General features: G+C 56.4%; 1 protein-coding gene across 1 annotated transcript in view; it reads left to right on the forward strand.

Moving 5' to 3' along the window:
- DLGAP4 (DLG associated protein 4) overlaps window positions 1-27,194 on the forward strand; it is a 141,660-nt gene that overhangs the window by 75,988 nt on the left and 38,478 nt on the right. Inside the window, exons 3-10 of the mRNA XM_026037317.1 lie at window positions 729-1,771; window positions 2,492-2,545; window positions 9,830-10,047; window positions 13,977-14,091; window positions 16,632-16,682; window positions 17,741-17,987; window positions 18,605-18,675; window positions 22,045-22,182. Coding sequence (XP_025893102.1) covers window positions 821-1,771; window positions 2,492-2,545; window positions 9,830-10,047; window positions 13,977-14,091; window positions 16,632-16,682; window positions 17,741-17,987; window positions 18,605-18,675; window positions 22,045-22,182 — 1,845 coding nt within the window. The 5' untranslated portion in view covers window positions 729-820. The remainder of the gene's footprint in view (window positions 1-728; window positions 1,772-2,491; window positions 2,546-9,829; window positions 10,048-13,976; window positions 14,092-16,631; window positions 16,683-17,740; window positions 17,988-18,604; window positions 18,676-22,044; window positions 22,183-27,194) is intronic.

Raw genomic sequence — 27,194 nt, forward strand, 5'->3', positions numbered from 1 at the left:
AACACTTCTCCCTCTCATCACAGGTACAGGAACATTTTCCCCTGGAGTAAAGCATGTCATAAAACCAGGTGCTTGTCGTAGGGCAGACATTTTCCATCATACAGCATTAACACAGCTCTGTGCAGCACACAGAGCAGCGCTGCCAGTTGCCTTTGGAGATCCAGTAACCACAGAAACACAAATCATAATGTAGAGGACTGGATGCCCAGCTCCTCATTTCCCCGGCTCAGACAAGGCCTGCATGCAGTGTATGACAGCAGGTTTTTCTCTAACCCCCTGAGCAAATGGGACAGGAGTGGTAATTTGCTGGCAGTGTCCCTGCTAGATCTCGTTACACGGGCTGAGGAAGGGACTCTATAGAATAAACATGTGCAGAGGCCAGAAAAATAGACACTGCAACCTTACTTACACAGCTTGTGGTAGAGCACTGGGCCACACAAGCACCTAAGCTGCAGCTGTAAAGAATGAATCCTTCCCCCTCTCCTTTCCTTCTGCGTCCTCTGCTCACTGTTTTTCTCCCATCTTTGGTTCTCATGTCCCTTCTTCTCCCCTCGTGCTGTGTGATTTCTCTCCAGTCTCTTAACCTCGGGGATATTTGCTTTCAGAGATGGGACTGTCCTTGCAAGAGATCTTCTCCTGCACTTCTCACTCCCAGTGAGGAGTGGCTCTCAAAGAGCATCAGTGACAGCTCTTTTGACATGCTCTGAGCATCCCTCTTCTTCTTCCAGGTGCAGAGCAGCCTCTGGAGGAGCAGAGTCAGCACTTGTGCAGAGGCTCTGCCACACCATCCCTGAGCAATGCTCTAGAAAACACTGGGACCATGAAGGGCTTAGGAGATAACAGAAGCCGCCACCTCTCTGATAATCTGGACTCCCCTCAGGACTCTCTTTTTGCCCCTCAGGACAGGAATCCTTATCTCCTCAGCCCCACTGACTCCTACACCATGGACCCGCGGTTCCCAGCGCAGAATACCCTCCATGGCGACTGCCTCCTTCCACTCAACAACCAGATCTCCAACAGCAGCACTTTCCCCCGCATCCACTACAACTCCCACTTTGAGGTCCCAGATGAGAACCCTTTTCCGAGCCATGCCCAAGCCACCAAGATAAACCGCCTGCCTGCAAACCTCCTTGACCAGTTTGAGAAGCAGCTGCCCATCCACAGAGACGGCTTCAGCACCCTCCAGTTTCAGAGGAGCGATGCAAAGCACCGGAGTGAGAGCCCAGGGCGGATCCGACACCTTGTCCACTCTGTCCAGAAGCTATTTGCCAAATCCCAGTCTCTGGAGGGCCCCACCAAAGGTAATGTTAATGGGAAGAAGGGGGCTGATGACCCCAAGCAGAACCGGAGGAGCAAGAGCAAAGATCGAGCAAAGACCTCCGAGCCCAAGCGTAGAACAAGATCCAACATATCAGGTTGGTGGAGTTCAGATGACAACTTAGACAGTGATACCTGCAGCTACCGCAACCCAATGGGCCTCATGACACTGGGCCGGCAGCCAGACCACAGCCAGCCCAAGTACTTCATGCATGCTTACAACACCATCAGCGAGCACATGCTGAAATCCTCCAAGAGCAATAATGACCTCAAGGTCACCCCTTGCACCAATATCCCCATCAACAATGAGTCCAACTACATTAAGAGGGGGTCCTGGTCTACACTGACACTCAGCCATGCCCGGGAAATGTGCCAGAAGGCCTCAGCCACGATCGACAAAGCCTTGCTGAAATCCAAGTCCTGCCATCAAGACTTGGCCTACCACTACCTGCAGGTGGGTGCAGAGCAGAGGACTTGGCTTTCTACATATGGGGAGACTCTAGGCTTGGGAGGAGGTGGGGAATATTCTTCTCTGAGGCAGGTGATAGACCTTATCAAAAAGCTCCTCCGCTCTAGATGTTTCACCTCAAGTTATCCCAGTCCCCGCTTGGAGGGGAGTTCACAGCCCCCAGGGACACATTGCCAGGAAAGGGCTGGGGAGGCTGAGGGGAGATTTAAGTTCTGCCCAGGCCCCAGCTGTGCGGAGCATCACCTCCTGTGGGGACCTGGCACCGGTGCTGACAGGGTCCGGCCCCCTCAGCTGCAGTGCTTCCCCAGGGCATCCCCCTCAACCTCCTCCGCTGGACATGGAAGCAGAAGGAGGAGCTGCTGTGGCCAAGCTCACGCATTCCCCACAGCACTATGGCCTCGGCACCCTCTTTTGTGACCCCCATTCACCGGGGGAGCCCTGTGCCCTGAGCACACGTTCACTGCCCACCCAGGCCCTGCAGATGCCAAAGCCAAGGTGAACCCAGCTCCTAAGCAGCCTGACTCCTACGTGTGCACAGCCAGTTCTGCTCCCCCCTGGGCAGTTACATGGACCAAGGGGCTGTGGCTTGTGTCCCACCCTGACAGGAAGGCTCCCTGGCCTCTGGCCAGGCACTGCAGCGATTCCACCATCCAAAGGACACCAATAATAACTGATGCTTAACCCCTTATATCTACGCGTCACAAGGATGTGCCAGCGTGCCCAGTAAGCCCCGCTCTGCACAGCTTCCCAGGAGTGCTGGTAGGAACAGCAGCTCTGCAGGGCATGGCTCCGTTTGCTGGCTCACCCCACACGCAGGGAAGCGGCTGTGGGGTGAGAAGAGCAGCACCAGCTGCCCAGCTTGCATGGCAGAAGCCTGCATGGCTAATGCTGGGTGCCACAGGTTTGAATCCCCTGTCCTCATAGCGCCAGGTCACCTTGGAGCCTGGCAGGTTCAGAAAGTATCGCTGGAGGATCATCAAGCTGGTCGTGCCCTAGAGAGAGGAATGAAGATAAATAAGCCAGGCCTGGATGGGGGGAGGCAAGGGAGTGAATAATCAGATGGACCATGTATGTAAATCTCAAACATCTTTTTTTTTTTAATGCAAAGGTGTCACTGGATCCCCTGGCTGTGGCCAGCGGGCTTGAAGGCTTTAAAGAGCAATGAATTATTGAAGCACTCTGCTTCCAATATCTTGCTGGCCCCTTCTGCAAATCAAATTATGGAGGGACTTATTGCATCAGGAAAGTCATCAGCAAAAGGTTCTTGGCCTGGTTTCTTTTTCTTTGTCCTCCTTTCAGCTAAATGTGTGAGATTAAAACGCTGGGGACAAAGTCTCCACCGGTCCGATCCATGTTCTGTGCGTGGTGGCAAACAGCCCAGCAGAGGTGGCCCCGAGCACAGCGAGCCCCCCCAGCCCCGCGGGGGTTCGGCCGCCTCAGGGGTATGAGCCTGCCCTGCTCAGTTCTTCCCCACCCATGTAATGAGCCTCCGTTTCTCGGCAGCCGGACCGTGGGCTGTGGGCGCAGCTGGGTGGCGTGAGCCCGGCCAGCAGCTGGGCAGCCCCGCCGTTCGGCTGGGAGGAAACGGGAGCCGGCCCGCCGCAGCCGAGCGAGCTCCCGCCGAGCTGGGAACAGCCTCTCAGCCCTGGGCCAACCGACGCAGGCAGCGGCCAGGTAGGGATCTGGTTTTGGGAGGAAGCTTTTGCTGAGGTACCTCCCCTCCCTGACCTTCCCCGGAGCATCAAGTGGGGTCAGCAGCCCCGGCGCCGCAAAACTCAGAGTAGAAACTGTCCAGGTAGGGGGGAGCCCGGAGCCTGCGCCCTGCATGGCTTGAGGGAAACCCGGGCTATGCCAGAGGGTGTGATGGTGTCTCAAGGACCCAGGCTGGTCCCATGACTCACAGGGCCTCACCGGCAAAACCGGACAAGCCCCAGGACCCTGAGGCCACAGCTGTGATGTCTGTGCCCCACAGCAGATCGTGGCTGCTCAGGCTGACCTTGTACCCCAATGCCTAGTGTGACCCCCTGAGGACAAGGCACAGGGCCAGGAGCACCTAGGGTCCTGTGGGCAGAATGAGGCAGTTGCATCCACATTCGTCCTCAGCCTGGGAGAAGTCCCAAGCCAGCGATGGAAATGTCACTCAGAGCCTGGAGAGACGTGTGTGGGAAAGTTCTGCTTACCAAGCCATGTGCCCCTTGCTACCTGCTCCTCTGTTACTCCTTCCCTAGAGGAAGGCCCCTGGAGGCCCATTTCCAGATCCAAACATTGGAGCTGAGTGCAGGTGATCACCAGCTCTTCTCCAGGTGCAGTTCTGCCCTGTGTAGGGGGCTTCTGTGGAGCAGTCCTCAAGGCGATGGCACTGTCCTTGGAGATGGCTTGAGAATAGCCCTCAATGGATGGAGGCCTTGTTCCTTCTTCCTTCTCCTCTCCTCTGCTTCAGTGGGACCCTATGTGTGGTGGAAGGAAAGAGACTGAGAGGCATGGCTCCCAGGATCCAAAGAGCTGCCTGAAGTGAGACAGACCAGAGCAGGACAAGTGCTAAGCAGGGCTAAACCAGACCTGGCAGGGTGCAGGAGCATTGCTCTGTTCTGCACTGACTTCAGACCCACATTGCATTGACACAGCGATAGCGCCGAAGGGATGGGCAGGACTCCCAGCTCCGAGCAGGCTGCTTTACTTACGTATGCTGCGTAGCAAGGGAAGGAAAACCCCAAGCTACCAAGGCAGTGCTTCACCTCTCAGCACTGCAGACGTGCGTGAAGAGATACTGTGCAGGGCTCTGGCCTTGTCCATGCCCAGTGTTATTTCCCTCTCCTAATCACCCCCCAAAATAAGCAGCAAGGCACTCGGAATCCCGGTTGCTCCAGGCCATATGGCAGGAAGCGGAGGGGCCACGAAGGGCCCTGCCTTCACTGGGACCGTGGTGACTCTCCAGGTGACAGGGTCACACCATGAGCATTGTTAGCCTGCACCATCACCAGATTGAGCCTTCCAGAGCTCTCTCATAGCCAGAAGACAGTGAAGCCTCTGTAAGCCCCAGTAGCTCCAAATATGCATTCATCAGCCCAGGCAGGCAGCCCATTCCGTGCCAGTCACTCCGCAGATCCTGGCTACTCTCACACCAACCCACATAGCTTCAAGGGGCAGGAAAGCTGATCCAGGCCTTCTCAGAGGGTGCCTTTCCAAAAGGGTAGACTGGATCGATTGGCATGCAAGGCTCCCACTTTCTTCCCTGAGGACAGGGCTGAGACCACATAGCTGTATATGGACACCACGTGGGATCCAGCCCTGAGGAGAGTGGCAGGTTACCCTCGTTAATCTCAATATCCGTGCATTGGAGCCTGGCTGCATGGCACACACATCCCTGCATTCTGTGTCCAGCTCTGCGTGTGCCTTCACGGGTGCATTCATGTTTGGGTGCATGTCCATGTGTCCTGGGGATGGGATGCATGTTGGAGCCAGTACCTGTGCAAATGGAAACCACTTGTTTTTACTGTCTCTCTCCTCCCAGTCATCTCCTAAACATGGGGAAGAGCACAGCTCTTCCATCGTGGCCTACAGTCTAGGAGGTGGATTTGTTCCTTTCACTGCTCCTCCCTCTTAAGAGTCTGTTTGTCTGTTTGGGAATGCCCCAAGCAAGCTTAGGATAGGGGGAACCCTCTGCTTTCTACTCCAAGCTTGGCTCATGAAGCTGAGGGCAAAAGAGCCAGAAATCACCACTTCACTGCAAAGCGCAGTATTAGGGCAGGATGGTGCCAGCGGAGCCCAGTTCCCAGGGATGGATGGATACATGTTTGGATCCCACATGCCTGTACCGAGAAGGATCATGTGGACTGAGACTAGGCAGGAAGCAGAGGGGCAGTCTGCATGGTATGCCTCTGCTGTCCATGTCCAGCAGCCATCTGCAAGAGCTTTGCAGATGGACCCAAGATCTGCTCAAATCCTTCAAGAGAGCTCTTGTTCCCACCCTTTTCACATCAACAAAACCACCATGTGCCAAATCAAGCCTACATTTGGGAAAGCTGCAGGAAAATCAGTAAGGCTCCCATTTCTTGTAAGAACCTCTGGAGCTTCTCTGTGCAAGGCCAATAAGCCATGCATGGCAGCTCTCATCACCATTTTGTCCTTTCTTTAATGCACAGCATGGGTTCATGCCCAGAGTCTCAGCTGCCATGAGAGGTACTGCCATTGAGGTGCTGCCTTGGCCACTGCTGAGGTCTGCCTCTTGATAGCAGAGCGTGCTCTGGGCTCTTCACATGTTCTGCAGAGATTTAGAGATTAGGGGATAGGTTTCTCAGGTGCCTGAAGATGCAAAGAAGTACTGAGCAGGATTCTGAAGAAGGAATGGGCTTTAGACTGCTTTGGAAGTGTTTGTCTCTTCAGGAACAGCATCTTTGAGACACTGATCTTGTGCTCTGGGCCACACAGAGCAAGAGGCTCTGTGGGCTCTGTCTGCCAACTGGCAACTCAGCCCAGGATGCTGCTCCAAACTGGGACACCAGATTTAACGAGTTTCCTGCCAGGATCTTTTTTGCCCTTGATGCTATTAAAATGGAATGTGGAACACCTTGAGGGCAGCTTTGCTACTGGCATCAGCATCACTGCCTTTCCAGGGTGCAAAGTGGAGGAGAGGTGAGAGAAAGGGGAAGCAAAGCAGCCCAGTTAGGATCAGAGGACTGTCGCAGTGCGACAGGAAAGCTGCTGTTCCTAGGCTCCACCTGGGAATACCCTTGGGAACCCAGGTCCGAAGAGCTTTGCGTTGAATCTCTATGGGACAGGCAATGCTATGGGAGGCTTTGCTCACACTGTTGTAGACAAGCAGCACTGGAAGTGGTATATTGAAACCACCAGTTTTGACAATGCTTTGTCCAGAGTTGAGCTTGACAAAGACCAAACCGAGGTTTTGCTGAGTTGACCTAGACACAGACACTACCCTCAAGAGCAGAACCAGAGTAACCACGAAAGCTCAAGGTTTTAATGGCACCTCTGTCTTCAGGCTCTCTGGAGGAACGGGAAATGCGGGGATGGCCCCAGCACCCCACTGCCACGTGAAACAGACCCTCGGCCCCTGCAGTGCAGATGGCCACGTCCCTCTCACCCTTGCCTGGCATGGAACTTGCAGGCTGCTGGGACCCCAGTGAAATGGCTTTCTCACCCCAACGCCCCTGCCCCTCGCTGGCCCAGGGGGCTTGCTGGTGGCAGGCTGGTACACACTCGTAGGAGAAGGCAGGCAGCAAAATCCCGTATCAAGCCAGATGGGACCCCAAGGTGGCCAGTATAAAAGTGCTTACAAAGGCTCCTGTCTCTTCCTTAGAACAAGTGAGAACAAGCCACCCCAAGGACCTATGGGTGACAGAGAGTTCTCTCCCGTGGCAAGGGCTGCACCAGGGAGCAGGGTCAATTGGATCCAGCATGGTCCCTTCTAACTGGCCCATGGGAGTCCTCGGTATGAGTAGTTGGGCTCACACAAGCAAGAGAAAGGGCACTCCGCTCCTGCTTTGCAAAAGCCTGCAAGACTTCACCCGAGAGCCTGCAAGAGTGTGCACAGTAAATCCTTACCTGGGCAGCCTCACTGCCTTGCAAGGAGCCAGCCCAGAGGTCATTGCCAGGCATGATCTTGGGAAGGGCAGAAGGGGAAGGAGCTGGGAAAACCTGCAACAGCAGAGGAAAGGAGGCCAGGAAAAGATTTTCTCACATGCAGGGTTCACTCCACACCAGCAACATGATGCCCTTGGTTCTCCACTTTGTGCACTTAGTGGACTGCTCTTGGCTGAAGAGGGCAAGTCATGGTGGGAGCCCCATCACCAGTGGGGCTGTGACAGTCAGCCTTACTCACTGTCAGGCTATGTGATTCTGCTAAGCATAGCACTGGGGTCCCCCCTTGTCTTCTGAAGAGATGCAGCAAGCACCAGGCAGGTGGAGCATGGGGGAGCTCCCCTGGGCAACAGAAAGCTCTTGTTGTGAGCTGAACTCCTGTGCATGGATTCCGCCTGCTTGTGGCACCCCCCAGGGCTCCAGCTCCTCAGGGCGATGGGAAGACGCTACTTGCCACCCCAGGAGCAGTAGCACATTGGACCTTCAACCCAGCTGCATCTCCCAGAGAACAGGCCTGCTGCAGACAGGAAGGGTGGGCAGACGGGAAGTTCCGTCTCCAGGTGAGGAGCAACTTCTTTACTGTGAGGGTGACAGAGCAGTGGAACAGGCTGCCCAGGGGGGTTGTGGAGTCTCCTACTCTGGAAGTCTTAAAACCCGCCTGGATGCCACCCTGTGCCACATGCTCTAGGTGTCCCTGCTTGAGCAGGAAGGTTGGACTAGATGATCTGTAGAGGTCCCTTCCAACCTTAAATATTCTGTGAATCTGTGAATCTGTGAAGTAAGCTCTGCTTAACTGCTCTGGCTAATAACAGTTAACTGCAACATGGCTCTTTACATTCCCAAAGCACTATATAAACACTGCCTGATTAATTCCGTGGCTCCCCAGGGAGCTGGGTAAATCCAGCAGCTCCATCCAGCAGAGTAGATGTGGACGCTCCTCACAGAATGAGCTGCTCTCAGCAAAAGGCTCCTTCCTCACTACTCAGCGATCCCCAGCCAGTCTGCTTCCCACCGCAGAGCTGAGGGTCTTGGGGCTGCCTTGCTCTGTGCATGTTTGTAAGGCAGAGAAGAGATCCCAGCTCAGGATCTGCAGCTTTCCCCCTCCTCCACAGCGCGCTGCAGTGCCTGCAGCCAGTGCAGCGGTGCGTTTCCAGGTGTAGCACATACCAATAGGCACAGCAGCCCCTTGCTGTCCAGAGACCCAGGGGAAACAGGGGACAGCAGCAGCCAGGCTGGGGATGGAAGCTCAGATGCATCCAGTGGCTTTGCCAGGGCTGAGCAGCAGCTAGTGACCCGTTTGCCTGCCCTTCTCTCACAAAGCCAGATCACACCGTTGCACACTTCGGATGTCGAAAACAGGAGGACAGACCTTTGAGCAGGGAACCTCTCGGGAAACATTGAAAGAGTTTGCTTTTGTCCTGACAAATATCCCTTGCTCCTTCTTTTCCACATTTATTCATTTCAAGGGTTGGTTAAACACCAGCTACAAACTGAGCTAGCCCCAAGAGCAGGACTTCCTCCTGGCCAATTTAGGTTATCCCATGTCTCTCCTGACCTGTCCCATACTACATGTGGCTCTGGTCCTGAATGGTCCTGTGCCGATGTCTGGTTCTGCTGCTGTCCATCGACCTTGGCTGTGCCCTTCTGGCAGCTCTATAAACCCTTCACAGGTGGAGACAGACAGTGGAATAGTGTTAGTCACTTGATTTGCTTTGTGTTTCACATCTCTTGTGGGAAAGCTTCCCCATCTCTAGTAATGGAACAGAGACTTTTTCTGCCTTAAATTAATGGCAGAGTCATTGTATAAATGAAATGAGAAATGTTTTCCATATGTAAGGTAGTATTGAGCTCTGTATAGAGATACCAGTGCAAGCTTTATGTACCTCAGCTGCTCCAGAGAACTCCAGAGGGACCCAGCTTGTCTTCAAAGATGACCTAGAGTTGCCAATAGTCACCTTCAACTCAGACACCTTGCTAAGGATCTAGTGGAGGGCTGGGCTCTGGCTAGGCAGCCACAGGTCCTAGTCTATGATATCTCCTGTTGGCCTTGGCCCAAACAATGTGTGCACTTGCCATTAAATGAGCATGGGCTTTGCATCAAGCAAGAGTGTGCCGCTCCTATCCCAATGTCCAGCACAAGCCTGGTGAGGCTCTTCCCTTCTCACTATGTCTGGCATTGTTCATCTTAAATCAACTGTGTAAGCATGGTCCATTTAAGGCTGCTCTGCAGTTGTGGTTGGATTAATGATTGTGGGTAGATGTGCTAAAATTGAGGCAATCAAACATGCTTCCTGGCATGAGCTGGCAAGGGAGGGTCAGAAGGGAATTGCTTTGCCCTTTCCCACTATGCTCCAGCTGAGGGTCAGCTTTGTGACCAAGCCCCTGTGGTCCCCCTGATCTCAGAGGCACCTTCCCTCATACCTGCTCATGCTCCCCTTGCTCTTGCAGGTGCCTCAGGGGGAGTGGAACAACACGCTGTCTCGGGACAAAGACAGCGAGATCCCGTGCCGACGCATGCGGAGCGGGAGTTACATCAAAGCCATGGGGGATGACGATAGTGAAGACTCAGAAACCAGCCCCAAACCATCCCCGAAAACTGCAGCTCGGAGGCAGAGTTACCTCAAGGCCACCCAACAGTCCCTGAGTGAGCAGAGCACCACCCAAAGGTAACGCTGGAGCTCCCCCGGGAGCTCTGCACAGGCTCCCCAGGGGCAACCCCAGGAACAGTCCGAGGGGTTTGGCCAGCAGCACCCACATGGGGACCCAACACAGGGATCAGAGCCCAGCAGAGCTCCTGCACACCGGCTCAGACAGGCCACGGGGCAGCAAGGAAGATGATGTGGTGGAGGAGTGGAGAGAGCACTCTAACCCTCGTGACTGAAACAGCCCCGGTGTTGAAGAGCCTGTTCCAGGTTCCTGTCCTCTCAGCAGTGGGAAGCAAAGCCACAGGGCACTTCTTTGGTGAAACTGTGCATTTTCCCTAGCTAAGGATCTGCTCCTCCTAGGGAACAGAGATCCCGCTCCATTGATGCCTTTTAGACACGGAAGATACTCAGAGAGCATGACTGAATGCACCTGGTGCACAGAGCACAGGCAGCTGGGATTTCGTGGCGTGCTTTGCTCTTCCAGTGCTCCAAGAACTCTGGGACCAGCCAGAAAGTGCCTGTTGGGGAGATTAGACTGAACAGTGTCTTATAGCCAGGAAAGACAAGCTGAAAGTCCCAAGACCAGGTGTTCTGGGAGGAAGATTCAGGTAGCTTGATGGAGATAGCAGAGCAAAGGGTACACAACAAATGTGTGTGCTGGGCAAGGGGCTGGGTTCTTGCAGCGCAAGGTCCCTATGAAACACATGAATCAAGGTGATGGTGTGCAATATATTTAGCAGGCGAACACACAAGCTAGCCACCTCATCTCCTAGCTGCCTACCTGCTGCCCTGCTTCCTGGGAGAAGGTAGCGAGGGCCTGTAACAGGTTATGACTGAAGCAGAAAGTGCTGGGGCTCCGGTGGAGATATGAAGGACAGCAGGAGGCAGGAGCAGCTACAGGAAATAAACTGCTCATGATTCGGCAAATATTTCCAGAGAGAAGCAAGGGAACAGCAGGCAACAAGGAAACCCTTCATGGTGGCATCAAACTGCTGAAGAGATGCCTCTTTCAGATCAGAAGCAAAATTAACTCTGAGTCCATCCCTATTTCTTGTTTCTGCACACACTTGAGAGAAAGAAGAGTTGCATCCAGTGGTCTCTCATGTAAAATAGAGTGCTTAGAGATACCTGGGTTGGGAGGGTCAGACCATTCCTGCCAGGACTAGTTGCCTGTTGAGGTCATTTCAGAGTGTGAAACTGTCCCTCCTCTGGCCTGCTGTGTCGTGCGGATGGAGAGCACAGACGTGCAGCTTCGAGCAAAGGGCTGGAGCGACTGGCAGAGAGGGCAGAGGCAGCTGAGCCCATCTCACCATGGGGATGAGCTAGGTGGGGAATGACTAGTTATTTAGGGAATGATTCAGGAGCGCCCATCTCAGAGAGCGCACAGGCAAGAGCTTCACTGCAGGGACTGATCTTGTTCCAGGAAACGGGATTCTGTCAGCTCCTGGCGCTCTGATTCTGTGAGCGAAGCCAATTGTCCCAGCTTGCTTGTCCCCTGGGCCTCAGCCACAGTGGGGCCAGGTCTTCGCGCTGGGCACGTGCCATGCGTTTCCAGCGCTGTGCCTGGCACAGGACCCATCCCAGTCAGTCCCATGCCGGAGCGTGAGCACGGCTGCCATCTGCCGACCACCCCTCAGCTTCCTCCCTCCCTCACATCCCTCTCGGGGTGCTGTGGCGGGTTTGGTTGCTGTGCGGCCTGACTGGGGTCCCCCCCATCACACTGATGGGACAGGCAGCCCAAGACAGGCTAGCGGGAAGCATCAGCAGCACCATCTACAGTCCTTGCTGTGCCAGTGCTCACCAGAGCTCTGCACAACTAGCACGTGAGACTAATTCCCCTCAGCAGGCGCTGCACACCCCATCTCCAATCTCACCAGCCAAGAGTCACTGCATCTGCAGCTCAAGACAGGTTGGACTTCCCAGAGAAAGAAAGCTGCAGTCTTGCCCAGGTGCGGAGGAGTGAGACAGGATCCCGGGTCACCACTAGGTCCTAGCCCCATGAGAGGATCTCTGCCCTTTCAGACAAAGCTGTAACCTGCTTTCTGACTCAGTTTCCCCATAGCCAAGCCATTAAGCTAAATCAGGAGGTGGTCCAGCAGGCAAGCATGTGAGGCCTGCCCTGGACACTGCCTGCCCCAGGACATGCCTGACTTGTACCATGAGGTGCTCACAAGCTTATAGATGAGACCCTTTCAAGCTAAGGGGAATGACGCACTCAAAAGATAGTCCAGGGCACAGGGCATGAAGTGGCCCTCAATGGGTGGCCAGGCTCAGCACCAGGTCTCCTGGGGGCTGGGTGTCTCCTCTATCAACAGGCAGGGAAGAGGTTGCTCCCCACTCTTGTTCATGACCAGAAGTGCCACAGGACTTCCTTGCACAAGGCTCTGTTGTGCCCCGGACACACCTTGGGATCAGCCCTTCCAGGGCAAGCAGGCTTACTGTCCTCCAGAGTGCCAGTCCTGCCATCTCTTCTACAGACCATGGTGCTCCCAGCTCTGCAGATCCGTGGCTCTCACTGTAAACAGTCGTGTTCTGGGTGTGCAGGGGGTAGCTGAGGGGGGCACAGCCCCACTCTTGGGGAACGGCTGTCATGCGGCCATGCCCACCTGAGTGGCGTTGTCACCACCAGTGAGCAGTCGGGCTGTACAACTAGGGGTGGATGCAGTGGCGAGGGGTGTCCCCCAGGACATAGACCAGCCCAGGCTGATGAGGGACTGACATCACGCACCCCATGACATTTCCGAACAAGGAGGGACTGTTCACCCCAGCAGTGCTCTGTTAGGACCACAAGCATCTCAAAAGGGAGCTCCCCAGCAGCTAACCTAGCCTGGCACAGCTGAACATGTCACCTACCATGCATGCAGCATGCCCTGCCACGTGCCCAGGAGCTCAGGCCGTGCCCGCAGAGCCTGTGCCTTTCCATATGTTCGTAGAGGACTGCACTGGGCTACCACGCAGGCTACCTGCTCAAGGTGGCAGGTTGTCATATACGCCCCTGATCTGTGGCAAAGGCTCCCGCAGCCACACACAGGGTGTCGTAGTGGCACTGAAGAATGGGAGAGTCCCATCCACCCCACAGCTCTCCAGTCCTTCCTGCATCCCGCCCGGCCCCTGTGTGCCCACCTCTCAGCAGAAGCCATAGCTGGGCAGAGCCCAAGACTCTTCTCCTGGCATAGGGGCTCCCACCAAACCCCAGGACAGTGGTTCCCCAGAGTCTGCAGAGAAAGATGTTCAGAATATACTGAACTCCTCTGCTCCTGCAAAGATGCTACTCAGGACCAGTTCATCTCCATCCTCTTCCTGATAACCTCTTGGTTTTTCCTATACTACTACTACCACCACTACTACTACTGCTGCTAATGATGATGATGATAATAACAAGAACAACAACAAAGTTGTTGTTGTCCTGTGAATAATAATATAGTCCTGTGGATGTTTTCAGATCAAATGTCCACAAAATATGACTGAAAGGCTTTTTCCCATCCCACACCCCACCCCTTCCAGCCAGTCTGAGCAGGGAAGGTCTGGCTTCTTTGACTTCAGCACCCAACATCAGCCTGTGCTGGAGTGACCACAAGGGTTGGTGAAGATGCTATATGTTCCTCGGGATTAGACTGGACTAACCTGGCACCTGCAGCACATTTCTTGCAGTGAGATCCAAGGTCCTGTCCCCTCTTCTCTTCCTGAGCTCAACAAAACCTTCAGCCATGTGCCAGACCAGAGTTTAAACCATGGGCTGGCAAGGTGGAAAAGTCCTTCTCTCTATTCCAGGAGCTCCCAAGAGGGCCAGGCCATGAAATGAGTACCCAACATTGGCACACCCATACCTGACAGATGGTGCCATTGGACAGGGTGGTGTGGCCCAACTGGCCCATAGCATACAACACACAACCCCAGCACTGCCCTCGCTGTGCACATGCTTCCTCACACCTTTCTCTCTCTCCTGGTAGGAGTCTGGACCGCCTGGACTCTGTGGAAATCCTCCTACCTCCAAAGTTCCCAACCTGGGAGGAAGAATACAACCAGATCTCTGACAGCGTCAACGAGTCCAGTTGCATCAGCCAGGTGAGATGCTGGAAAGCTGGACCAAGCTGCACTAGTGCACCCAACCCCAAAAGATGAAGGGGGCTGGCTAAGGGGGCACAGGAACATTTCTCTCCTCCTACAAAATAAGGCTCTGGCTGCACTCCAGTAATGGGCAAGCTAGTCTTTGGCAGCTTTGCCAAGGCCTCAGGGTCAGCTCCTTAATTCTGGTTCATATTGGACCCCTCTTGCTGTAGCTTTTGCTTCCTCTCAGCTCTGCTGGTGCAGCTGAAGTCACGCTAGCCACAGCTACAGGTATTGCAGCCCTGCAAAGACCTTCATAGTGATGGATAAAGCTCAGGGCTGCTGAGTGCACAGGTCCAGTCCACCCTGGGACGGGGACTGTTCCTTCGGTACTCAGCTGGAAGTGGCCTGGGGCAGCAGTGGCTCCATGAGCCTTGCCTAGCTGTCTCACCGTCAGCCTGGGCCTCGCTCATGTGAAGTCGCTGTTCACGTGAGTATTCATGGCAATGTGTGCACACGCATGCCCCGCTCTGAGCTGCTCCAGAGTGTCATCCGCACACACTGCCAGTGTCCAATGAGCAAGGAAGGCAGCACAACCCAGTGGTGAAAGAAGTGGGCTGGATATCAGGAACCAGAGCACGGAGGAGATGTGAGATTTGTGCCCTGGTACCCCCATACGGATGCATGGGGCTCTGAGTCCACATTCATCTCCAGCTCCCACCACAGGTTGGTTTCTCCTGCTGTTACTCCCATTTGTGTGGTTGGAGCCGCTTGTGGAGAGCTCTGGGGAAGGGCACAGAACATTGCTGTACTTGTTCCTTGTGGTCAGTCTCGTTCTTTGTACATCAGCAACAATGTGCTGGATGTTTCATTGCACAGAGAAACAGGTCGGATCATCGTACTCTTGTGCTTTGTACGTAAACCTGTGTCTGAAGTCAGGCCTCATCTCCAAGTGAGACAACAGGCGCGCTGAATTTGTGTTCTCCCCCAGCCCAAAGTTACCATCTAGCAGCTGAGTCCAAATAAGAACATCAGGAGGCTCTTGGAGATGAGGAGTCTAAGCTGCCTGTGATTTGCAAGGAGCTGCACAGTCAAACACCACTTTCCAGATGTGGAGTACTAGCCCTGGAACGCAGGTGGCATGCTATCTGGGGTGTGAGCTGGTGCCCCTTGCACTCTATCTGCCTTCCTCCAGAACAAGGGCTCCAGTTGCAGCCAGAGTGGGATTTAGAAGACCTCATAGATGCTTCTGTTGATTTAGAACAGACCTAGTACATCCACCTTGTGTGCTTGTGCTGGTCTGATCTTTTGGAACTGTGATCTGTCCTTTGACATCGTGAGCACTGCAGGCAGTTCCTCCCTTGCCCTCACTTTTGTGTGACCTCCAACAAGGCGAACCCTAGAGTTCTAAACAGGGAGCATCTGCAGCTCTGCAAGACAAGTTCACTCTACTTGGTTTTATGCCAAATGAGCTCCACCTTGCAAATTTCTGGAAATATGGAGTTCTTCTGCTGTGCATGTCAGCATCCACCTTTTACAACAAGGGAACTAGTACTTTGACACACCATCTGCTGACCCCCATATCACATATCCACACTTTGATCTGCCCCTCTCTGTGGAGGGGCATGAAGTGGGCCCCAGACTCAAGCACGTTCATCTTGAGTACGTTTGGAACCTGGATTCTTCTTAAGATGGATTATATTGGGCAGCTCCTGTAGCGAAGACCTCACAGGATGGATGTGCTCTGCAGAACTTGGATAGAAGGAACTGACTGAAGAGGACTGGCTGCCCCAGGCCACTACCCCACAGGCAACACAGTGTCTTGTCAAGCATCTCTTGTAATGCAAGTGTGTGCTGTGACTTTACTGTGGAGAGAACGGAGTATCACGTCCACGTGGCTTCTTCCTAGACTGATGAGAAGTGAGGTTAGAGCAAGCTGGCCAGCCCAGCACCCAAAAGGGCTAGATGAAGGTCAAGCAAATGTCCTCTGTGGAGCACTCCAGACGCCCATCCACTCCTCAAGTGTCAGGCGCAGCCTGCGGGGACCCATGCCTTCTCCTGGACATGCCACTGAACTCCTGCGGCACTGCAGGGAGGGAGCTGAGGTGCTGGCCAGATCAGTACTGGGAGCTAAGCTGGGGTCCTAAATGGGAGTCACAGCAGCCCTTGTCCCACAAGCACAGACACCCTGCTTGTGCCCAGGGGTGTTGCAGCACTGTGTTCCTGCTGTCCAAGTGTGCCCTATGTATCTATCTAGTTCTATATGGTGCATACCACAGGCTGAACGCATCAGCACCTTCTCTCCACTTCGGAGGTGTCCCGTGGAGCTGTGCCGTGCCATGTCTGTGCCACTGTCTGAGGAGCCTGAGTGGTGCCAGGCCACACCAGCACTTTGCTTGGTGTCTCATGAGTTCAGAAGTTTGTGCTGAGCTGCCAGCAGTCGTGGCCCCAGAGAAAGGACCGTCTGCACGCATCGTCCTCAGTCCCTGTGCAGTGCCTGTGTGTGTGAGGGCCTCCCTTGTTCTTGGCCTTTAACCTTCTCCAACTCTTTCTTCCAGATCTTTGGACCCCCCTCACTTATCCCTCAGATATTTACCCATGGAGAGCAGGTACCGTCCCGCTGGTGTTCCCCTCTTCCTTCCTCACAGAGCTTTCTTGGGTCACCCCCAGCGCAGTGCCTGGGGTGTGCAGGCAGCTGGTGGGCTCAGCCTTCACCCAGGACCCAGTGGGAAGAGCAGAAGGAAGGTCTCTCCAAGCTGAGGCATTCTAGGCAGCCGCAGAGCTTGATTTTTCCCCATTCCTGGGAGGGGGTAAGGGAGCATCAGTCTTGGGTGGAAACTGATGAGCTTTTTGAGCTAAACTTTACCATTGGAGAAAGGCTCCAGACACCAAGGCCAGGCATACTGTTCTTGAGGCCTAAGAAAGGGCCTGGAGAGATGGGAGCGGGCAACAGGTCCAATCTCAGCATCGCTCAGCAAGTGTATTTCAAAACGCTCTGTTTTAGGTTGGCTGGAGAGCCTCTCCTGAGTTGAAGCTTCACCAGCTGCTGCCAATGGAGAACAGGGTGACATGGTGTGGGAGGGAGAAGCTGGGGTAGCAGCAAGAGCAGACAACAGAGCTGCTCCTGCTCGGGACTCATCATGCTTTGACCCAGCACCCAGCCATCCCCTGGACAGGGCTGGGGTTGAATTCCTGAGAGCAGCAACGCAGCACAGGTCCAGGTGGCCCTGGGCTAAGCATGCCCCCCTAACAGGAGGTGACCTGATGGGGTCTTGCAGATGGGCTTTGGGCTCCCCAGCCTGGCCAGCAGGCACTGGGAGACCTTTCAGAGGTTGAGCAGGGTCCCTTCCATCAAAGCTCCCTTCCGTCAAACACGGGAGAGCTTCACAGGCAACATGGTGGTGTCTCCTGCTCCACAATCAGGCCTTGCAGGAGGCCCCGTCTGCCCGTTCTCATGGCAGAGAAACCAGGAGCGCTGCTCTGCAGCCTGCGCGGGCCGCTACACCTCCCACCGCCGTCCTGCCAGCATAGAGTTGAACCCAGTTACAAACAGCAGCACCCTGGAGCACAGAGAGCTCCAGGAGGAGGGAGGACGAGTCACGAGTGGAAGGGGAAGGGGCCTGGCCCCACGCAGGGGGTGACTGGCTCTGCCCCTCTTCCCGTGCAGGCAGGAGAGCCGGAGCTGGGCGAGCAGTACGAGGCCGTGTGCGACTCCACGTACAGCGAGGCCGAGTCGGCGGCCGTGGAGGTGCTGGACCTGCCGCTGCCCAGCTACTTCCGCTCCCGGAGCCACAGCTACCTCCGCGCCATCCAGGCGGGCTGCTCCCAGGAGGAGGACACGGGCTCCGTCCGCTCCATCTCCCCGCCGCCCGCAGGCAGCCTCAGCGGCAGCAGGACCCTGCCCAGCAACAGCAGTGAGTGCCAGGGCGGCCGCGACGCGACGCAACGCGGGTCAAGCGCGTGGGTCAGAGACCGAGGGCTGCGGGGCTGGTGGAGCCCCAGGCATGGGGCCACCGAGGGCCGATTGCCTGGAAGGTGCTGGCTCTGCAAGGTGCTGTCCTCGCGTATCTGCAGGAGCTACCTCGAGCCACCGATGTCCAGGAATTTTGTGGCTGCACAGGGAGATCCCTTTGTCTCTGTGCTTGTGCTCTGGCAAAGGGGGACATTGGTGTACGCGAGCAGGATGGATGGCTCTGGGTGGGTCTCCAGATGCAGAAGCTGAAATTGCAGACGGCATCTGGCCTGCACAGTTAATGCAACCCGTGGAAGGCCAGGAGAGCTGTCTCTTGGTCCAGACAATGCAAGACTGGGTCTAAGAGACATCCGCCTTATCCTGTGGGGAACCCTGGGAGGATGGGCAGTGCTGACCACTGTCTCTACCAGATGGGCTAGGGGTGCTGTGCAGCGGAGGGGGCAGAGGGAATCTTGCACAGGCAAAAGCTGCCTTTCTCCTGCAAGCCTTGGTGAGGGGCCAAGCAGCTGTGGAGACGCCTATGGATTGCCGCCTTCCTCTTCTTTTTCCTTCTCCCAGCCAGAAATGGAAGTGTCATTCCCCAAGTCTGGGCTACAGACAGCAGGTTTGACCTCTCTGCAAAATCCTTGGTAACAAAAGCATGTATCAGGGGTCCCACAGCATTTCCCCAGGCAGGGCCCAAGCCTATCCCGATCTCTGCAGCCCCTTAAGCCAGGAGGACAAAAAACATCTGCCCCTGTGCCTCAGTGATGGGGGAATCACAGGGCATTGGGGTTCACCATCAGCTCTGTTGCAGGCTCCTCAGAAAGGCAGGTCACCCAGAACCAGGCCTGGAGGGGACCAGACACGGGGCGTGTAAGGCTCACGGTGCGAGTTTGCCCCCTCTAGAGTCTCAGCAGAGCTAGCAGCAGCTCTGAGCAGCTGGGGCCAGCTCTCTAAGCAGTGTCTGGTGGGGCTTCCTCAGCTGAGGGTGAGAGGAGCAGGCAGGACTCCGAGGGGAGGTGGACCCAAGCACTGGACCAAGGCCCAGGTGCTGGTGTGCCAATGGGGGCCTCACCAAGGGGACCCCGCGCAGGGCCAGGCGTTAGCCCAGCTCTGCACAGAGGCCGAGCAGTCGCATGTGCCAGGCTCCCAGTTCTCTCCTGCCATCCCTTCCCTCCCCAGAGGCCAGGGGACAGAGAGGACAGCAGCGACAGTGGGGCTGCCCCCAGCCCTGGGGCTGCCGCCTCCATTGCATCTGCCTGGAGATGAGCCTTCCTTGGGAATCCTCTGCCGGTGAGACACGAGGAGCGTGCCCTTTGGCAGGACTGGCACCAAGTCCCTTCTGGCTTGGAGACATGCTGAATCACAGCTGCCACACAGATGTCTATGATGCATCTCTTAATATTTGCCCTTCTCCCGTCAGGGCTATTTGGACCAGAGGTCCTGATCCAAACAGCTCTGACACAGGCTAAAAACATTTAGTCTTGCTCTAAATGTGAAGGCACTAGTGAGTTGTTCAGAGCCCCGGAGCCCAGCACCCTGCAGCTTCCGTGCACGGCTATCCCTGAGTGATTAACAACGCTGGAGTGCACTCTGGAGGCCCTGCCTGCCTCTGCTGACACTAGATGACATTATTCATCCCAGACAGGCCTTTCTCTTCCTATTAGTAATTACAGGCTGGACAAAAGCCTGGCCTCTCCCCCAGCTATGAGTCAGGAGTGACTCCATGCCCATGGCAGAGGCTGGAGGCAGCCTCCTCCTGTTGCTGTTTCCAACCGGCTGGGCGGGCGCTGTGCGAGGCAGCTCCCTGCCCTGCAGCAGAGCAGCCTGTGCCCGACAGGACACGGGAGCGGGAGCTGCTGCTTGCTGAGCGCTCCCGTCTCCCCCAGCCCCACAGAACGGAGCGGCTCGCTCTGCTGCCCCTGGGGTGAGCCGGGGCTGTTAATGCTCTCAGCAGGACCGTGGTGCCCATCGCTCCCCGAGGAGGCTCCCGGCACACGGCGTGGGCTCAGAGACCATGTGGGAAGCAGGGAAAGTGAGTGCTCTGTCTGCAGCTGGAATTTGGCCAAGACACCAGTCTGAGGCACCTAGCTAAGACAAGGGCTGCTTAGACCCTGCTCTGGGCAGCAGGAAAGCCGGTGTGGGAAGCTGCTGCTTTTCCATCTCATCCCCAAAACAGCCGGTGCTGGCTCCCCACCCTGGGGCGCAGCACAGCCCTGGCCTGGAGGCTGTTGCTGCAGCCGAGCTCCAAATGTGTTTACAGAAGTGCTGCGGTTCCTCAACCAGTGAGCAAGCCCAGGGTCCACTGAGGATTCCTCCAAGCAGGTGAATAAGAAAAGCAATCTGCAGCAGTGGCTTAGATACTCCCCAGGGTCTGTGCCTCCCAGGGAAAACACATGTGAGGGCTGCAGACATCAGGACGGTTGGTTACTCTGGTTGCTTCCTCCAGTAATGAGTCCCAAAGCCCTGAGCAGAGCCCAGAGGTTCTGCAAAGCTCTGGTGCCAGTGCCGCCTTTCAGCGGGCATGAAGGCCTCACGGCATTTAGGGAGCTGGGAGAAGGCTCTGGAAAGCAGCTCTCCGTGGAAGGCTGCAGGGAGATGGCTATGCCACTAGCACCTTCCCCAGAAGGGAAAGCCTCCACCTTTCCGTGTAAGAGGGGAAGAGGAGCATTCACTTCAAGTCACTAAATCTGCTTTGCTTCTGCATTGCTTTCTTCTGAGCAGCCTGCGTCCCTTTCAGCTCCTTGGCCAGGCCCCCGTGTCCCAGTGGAGAGGCTCAGGTGTGACGCGGGGCAGGCCGTGAGGCGCTAAGGGTTCCCACCCGCAGCACGCTCATGCTCTCCTTGTCTGCTGTAGCACAGCGTCAAGGACGGCAGCCTTCATCCCCACTCCGGCTGCACTGAGCTTGTGGCTTCTCACTGTGTAAATCCTGCACGATGCTCTGACCACAGAAAACCACCCTGCCCACGGCAGCGTGGAGCGTGGTGTGCCAGAAGGAGGCTGTTTGACTCCCACGGCAGGTTTGGGGACTCCGCTCGGGAAAGGTGACTCTCTGATGCTCAGACGTGACCGTGCTTGGACATGGTGCCTGGCAGACCCCAGAGTGGGCAGGCGAGAGCCTGGGGTCCTGCCAGGGTTGTACAGTATGGCCAGCGAGTCAGGGACAAACAGCAAGTCCTGTCACCCACAGGGACAGTGTGGCCAGCAGGACAGGTTGCTCTTGGCATGAACAGGACACTGGCACCAGTCCACAGAGCTATGGGGGGGATTTGAGAACCGTGTCCCTCTGGGTGAGGCTGCCGGCACGCGCACTGCCCTGCTCTGGAGCTGCTTTGGTGGGAGCCGTGTGGGAGCACAGCGCCCGGACAGCGGCAGTGGGAAGGGGCAGCGATGGCAACTGTCGGGCCTTTTAGGAGGTGCCCACAGGGACCTGCCCACAGGCCCCCTGCCTCCCCCGGGCCCTGGCTCCAGGCCAGGACCCCACTCACAGAGCAAGTGCTAACAGTGTGAGCTCCTGAAGGATGAAGGATCTCTGTGGAAGCCCCCAGGCTGAGGCAGGGCCTTGGAAGGGATCCTCTGGGAGCACAGGGCTGCTTGCACTGCCCAGCTCCCTCACTCTCACCAGCTTCCCTGACCTCCTCCTGCTCTTCCCCACCACTTCATCTCGATACCCACAAAACCATCTTGTTGCTGCAGAGCTCCCCGCTGACAGGGCCGAGCTCAGCGCTGCTGCACAGGCAGGCCGATGTAGCGCAGCACCAGGAGCACCAGGCATTCCAAGTCACTGCTTGATCCTGGCGCGGCTCCTCTCTCCGATGTGACCTGGCGCAGACTTGCTGGTTCCGAGCATCCTCTGTCTCTGGGCATGGGCTGCTGGGGCTTTGGTAGGGAGCAGGTTTGATGGGGAGGGAAGGGGGAGGGAGAGGAGCATCTGTGTTTGTGTGTGCAAAGCAGGCGGCATATGCGGACAGCAGTCGCACCTTCAATCAGCCACCTGGTGTCGGTTCCTCTCGCAGATGCCCGAGTGCATCGCTGGGGCTTTAACTGGTCGCTTTTGTACCGTACAGCAGGAGCCTCCCAAGGCTCAGACCGGCAGTTCGCAGCTCCGCTGCATTAACGTACACGAGTACGGAGAAGCGGGTGCAGCAGATCGGGTGGGCACAGCCGCAGGGTCGCTCCTGGCCGCTGCTCCACGCTAGCCTGGGGACAGACCCCCAGATCCATCCAGATCTGGGCGCAGTTCTCACCCCACTGCCTCTCACAGACACCTTCCTGCACCCGCATCCATGCCCCGGGCTGGGGGACCGCTCAGGTCCTGTCCTCACTGAGGAGAGGCCTGGGCTCCTTGTCTGTGTGGAAGGATCCTGAAGAGGCATCAGCAGCAGGAACGACGGGCCTGACACGGAGGATTTCTCATCTTTGAGGAAGACATTGGCAGGGGGGCGGTTCGGATATAAAGCTAAGCAGCATCATGGGGTTCTGTCCTGGGCCCAGCTGAGGACACACAGCAAGCCCGTTCTCGTGGGATGCTGCGAGTCCTGGGGTCCACGCAGGGCAGGGAGAGGCTTTGTGGCCCTCACACCTCCAGGCAGCCACGGGGCTCCAGGTCCTCCCAGCCGCTTCCCTGTCACTTGCACCTTACCAGGCCATTAGCTCCCATGTGACAGCCAGCGAGACAGATGCCGAGCTGCCCTTGATCAGCATTAAACAAAGCCTTGTGCCTCGCAAAGCAGGAGATGCAGAGTCCCGGGGAACCCATTCATCTCACTGCCAGGCGTTCTGCTGACAGCCGCGCCGAATCCTCTGCATTAACAAAGGGCTTCCCAGCCCCAGCTCCTTATTATTAGAAGCATCACTGGGAATTGTTTGCTTAATAGTCTGCTTAACGAGAGAGAGCAGTGCTGGAAGAGCCCTGAAATACTTCATGTCCAGGAGAAAAATAAGACAGAACGTGGCGAGGCGAGCAAAGCGCAGCAAAAGCAGGTGAGAGGCCCCTGAGGGAGATCCCAGCCTCTCGGAGCACTCCAGTGACAGCAGGAAGAACTCAGAGCAAGCCAGTTGCTACTCAGGCTGTCTCTAGTCCTCCAGATGCCTCCTGGTAACATCGCCCTTGCTCAGGTGGGAGCAGCCTGCCCTGGCATTCAGCAGTCTGTGCCCAGAAACCCCCGTGCCCACAGGATAAGGATCTTGGGTGCAAATGCCTTTCCAAGAGACCAGGCAAGCCAGCTCTTGTTCCTCCTCCTGAACTGGGCCCTGCCTCTGTTGACCTGTCCTTCAAATGGGCTGCTCTGCCCAAAGGATGCCACCAAGTGACCTTCCAGGTCTCCAGCCCCGAACTGAACCCGGCCAGGGAATAGCAGCACCCAGAGCAGAAACAGCTTGAGAAAGATCGGTCCTCTCAGCAAGCCTAACCCTGACCCCCGTCAGCGCCAGGCAAGAGCCACCCGCACACCTGTAAGCAGAGTTGCTCCTACCTTACGCCTCGCTGCAGACCTGAGCTTTGCCAAGCCCCACGCGGGTTTCCAGAGCACCCCACGGGATGCACACTGCCCAGAGGCAGCAGAAAACAGCCAGGTCTTCTGCCCTCAGCCTGCTTCTTTTTGTCTTCTTTGTGTCTTTACTATTATTACTACTCATCACTGTGAATTAGAGGGATGGTTCCCAGTCTGCCGCTGCTCTGGTGGAAACGCTGTTTCCTGGCACTGCTGGTCCCACGTAGAAGCCTGCACGGAGGGACACAGCTGGGTTTCACGGGGGAAGACAACAGACGGCTGCAGCAACCACAGCACACAGCAGCGCTGCGCAGACAGGGGCTCCGGCTGGCCAAACCCCCGAGGGCTCGCTCACCTAGGGAAGGACTTGCCATGGCTACGGAATCAATCGTTACTTAGCCCTGGCTTGCGAGGGAAGGGCATGTACACCCTTCCTGTGGGGTGTGATTACCTGGTGTCCATGCCCAAAGGCTCCTTGCCTCTTTCAGCTGGCCGCCCCGGGGTCTGCCCAGGCCTGGATCACGGTATTCTCTGCTTTATGGGGAGAATCCAGCCTGAAGGCTAAGGAACAAAAACCAACTCAACAGGCTGGGACACATTGTTCAGACTGAGCACCACCGAGGCCCCCTGCTAATCGTATCAGCCAGGCCTGACCCCATACAGCCTTTGAAGGCAGAGATTGTTGTCGTTCCCTTCAGATTTTCTCCTTCTTTTTGACCTAGATTTCAGGTTCCAGAAATAGCTTTCTCTGACATACCAGTAGGAAAGGGATTAGGGAGTGTGTGCGTACATGTGTGTGCCTGTGCATCTGAGAGAGCAGATATTTATGTTCCATGATCTATCCATGTGTCCGTGGGACACAAAGAAATCTGACTGCTGCTCTATACTGGCATGCACATTTTTCCCCTCTAATCCTTTGTTATTATGGAAACTCCACTTCCAAGCTCTGGGCTCCAGGCAGTGCTCCCTTTAACACTGTTTTCAGTGTTTCTGCCTGCTCTCAAATCCCAGAAACAACAAAAAAAATCCCTGTCTTCTGCATCAGCAAAACCGAGTGTTCCTGGCTGGCAGCTTTCGGCTCGACTCCAGGCAGAACCCAGTGCAGCAACCTTGCCTTTGGGTGCCTGCTGATGATCCCCGTCTTCCCGGCACCTCGGAGATGCCGCAGTAGGGTTGGACCCCACGGAAACGTGTCGCTTGCTCAGAGCCCCTGTCGGAAGCAAGGTGCCGCCGGCCCGTGAGGCTGCCGCCGACACAAGCGGGCAGAGGAGAGGCGGAGGCGCTGCCGGAGACACAGTCCCAACACTGGGAAGTGAGCACGGCTCCAAGATCCTGGACAATGGGCTGTGTTCTCCCAGCAGGGGCCAGCTACAAAGAAGTAGAAGGAAAAGCAGCCGCCAGCATTACCCTTTGATGACGTGGTTAGAAAGCCAAGCCCTTCTTGTCACTTGCTTTTATCGGTGATGCTGGCCCCAAGGAGAGTCAGCAGCACTGTCTTTGTTGGAGGGAAGGAGAAACCAAAGCACCAGGAGGTGCTCAGCTTGCTCACAATCACCTGGGAGAGGAACAGCACAAAATCCAAGCATCAGTTCTACATCATGAGGCTACACCTGATGCCTGCTGGAGAGCCAGGGGCCCGGCTCAGCACACGCGTGGGCTCTCTTGGGAAGCTGGGGGGTCCCACCTTAATGCCTCCATCTTTGGATGCCAAGTGGGTGAGCACGGCGCTGGCTTCATGCCAGGCAATCGCAGATGCCCTCTTTGCATCCCTCGTGCTGCTCGTCACGCTTAGCGCCTCTCCACATCCCCATGCACTGCCAGGGCGCACGGGGGACAGGCCGGGGCTGGGGCCGCCCCGCAGCTATGCCCAGGCCAGGCTCTGGGCTCGGACCAGAGTGCCAGGACACACGGCCACCCGTGCCAGGACAAGGGGACCTCGGCAGGCGCTCCCATCCAGAGCTCGGCACCCACACACCTCAGGCAGTGAAGGCGGATGGGGATTTCTTTTCTTTGTGTGCATTTCTTGGGGTATCTTCCCTCTTCCCCGCTCTGCTGCTGCGATGTTGCTTTTTCTCCTGCCTTCATACTCTTCCGCTGCCTTTTTTTTTTTTTTTTCCACCTGGTGATGCACCACATAAGTATCCCTGAGGACACAGGAAAAGATCGGCTAAGATTCTTACAATGTCCCTCAGCTCCTGCGTGCTGACAAAGCCTCGGTCAAGTCTCCACTCCCAAACCCGTGTCTGTCTCCCGGACGGGAAGCAGATGAACTGTCTGTTCTCTTGTTTTCTTTGGCAGAACGCAGAGCGGAGCCGCCCAGACCTGCAGGGCCCAGGTTTCTATGGCTCGGGGCTGTGTCTGACTGCTGAACAAGGTCTTCCTTGGGCCTTGCTCTGTTTTTTGAGCAGAACCAGCACATCCACAGTGATTCCACCACTGAAAGCTGAGAGTGAAGGATGTCTCAGCCCCTCCTGCCCTGAGCAGACTCTTGAGCCAAGCATGGTGTGTCACCAAGGCACTTTCTTTGATTTCTCCTTGCTCCACAACCACACCATCTCCGCCACTGCCTTGCAGGACTCCCTGCTCCCACCTTGCAATCTGAGCACTCTCTGAATTTCTCAAGTGTTGGAGCAATTGGGCAAGTCCTGACTTAGTTGGAAGCAGACCAGGGTGAGGAGGAAGCTGATGGACGGTTCCCAGTGATGGACAGTTCAGTTCTGTGCCAGTGCCTTGCCTTTGATCAGACAGACGCTGCCTCCCCTCCACACATGCAGCTTATTCCTACCTCAGGGAATCTAATAGGAGGCCCTGAACTTGGCCACCGAAGTCAGTGACAGTGCCAAGTCAAGTGAGACTTGATTCTCTTTTCCTGTGCCTGCAGCAATGGAGCCCACTGGCAAATTTGTGGCCACACAGAAACGTCTACCTCCCTGCGTTTTTCTTTTCCATTTATTTGTCTCTCCATTTGGAGAGGGAATTTCCTCCCAGATAACACTTCTCCCAGATAACATTAGCTCTGTGCTGCTGAGTCCAGACACCTGCCATGGGCAAGCGCTCTTGGGCCTGGTGTGACACTGAAGAGAGGGTCCTGGAGGGAAGCGCAGGCTGCAGACACCTCATGCAGCCAACGCGAGGGCATCACGCAACCGTCGGCAGGAACGCGGGCCCGTCTTCTGTGCTGAGCCCTGAGCTCGCAGCAGGAGCTCACGGGGACATGAACAAGCTGAGAACGGGGGCTGAGCCATCTCTGCAACAAAAGCCATGGGTGTGCGCCCGAGGGACTCCCCGGTGGGGAAGGAGCTGCGAGGACACGGTCACCCCCATGACAACCCAGGCGCGTGACGGAGCCCGGGCGGCACCCGCCCTGACACTGCACAAGGCAGCAGGGCTCGGGGCAGAGGCTTCATTTAGAGTTTCCTAGTGCTTTACTGAGCGGGCTTTGCTGCCCGGCTCCGGCTGCCCGTGCCCGGCCGCTCCGCGGGGCAGGGAGGGCAGCCAAGCGGCTCCGCGTGCCCCGTCCCCGCAGCGCGGGCGGCCGCTGCCCCGCGGGGCGCGCTCGGCGCCGAGGGCCGGGGTCCTGGGCGCCTTTCCGGGGGGCTGCCGGGCCAGCGGCGCCAGCGGCTTCCCTCGCCCGCCACACAGCGCTCGCGGGAGGCAGGCCAACGTTGGACCAG

This window comes from Nothoprocta perdicaria, unplaced genomic scaffold, assembly GCF_003342845.1.
Source record: "Nothoprocta perdicaria isolate Ctin4 unplaced genomic scaffold, notPer1 scaffold_196, whole genome shotgun sequence".
Taxonomy (NCBI): domain Eukaryota; kingdom Metazoa; phylum Chordata; class Aves; order Tinamiformes; family Tinamidae; genus Nothoprocta; species Nothoprocta perdicaria.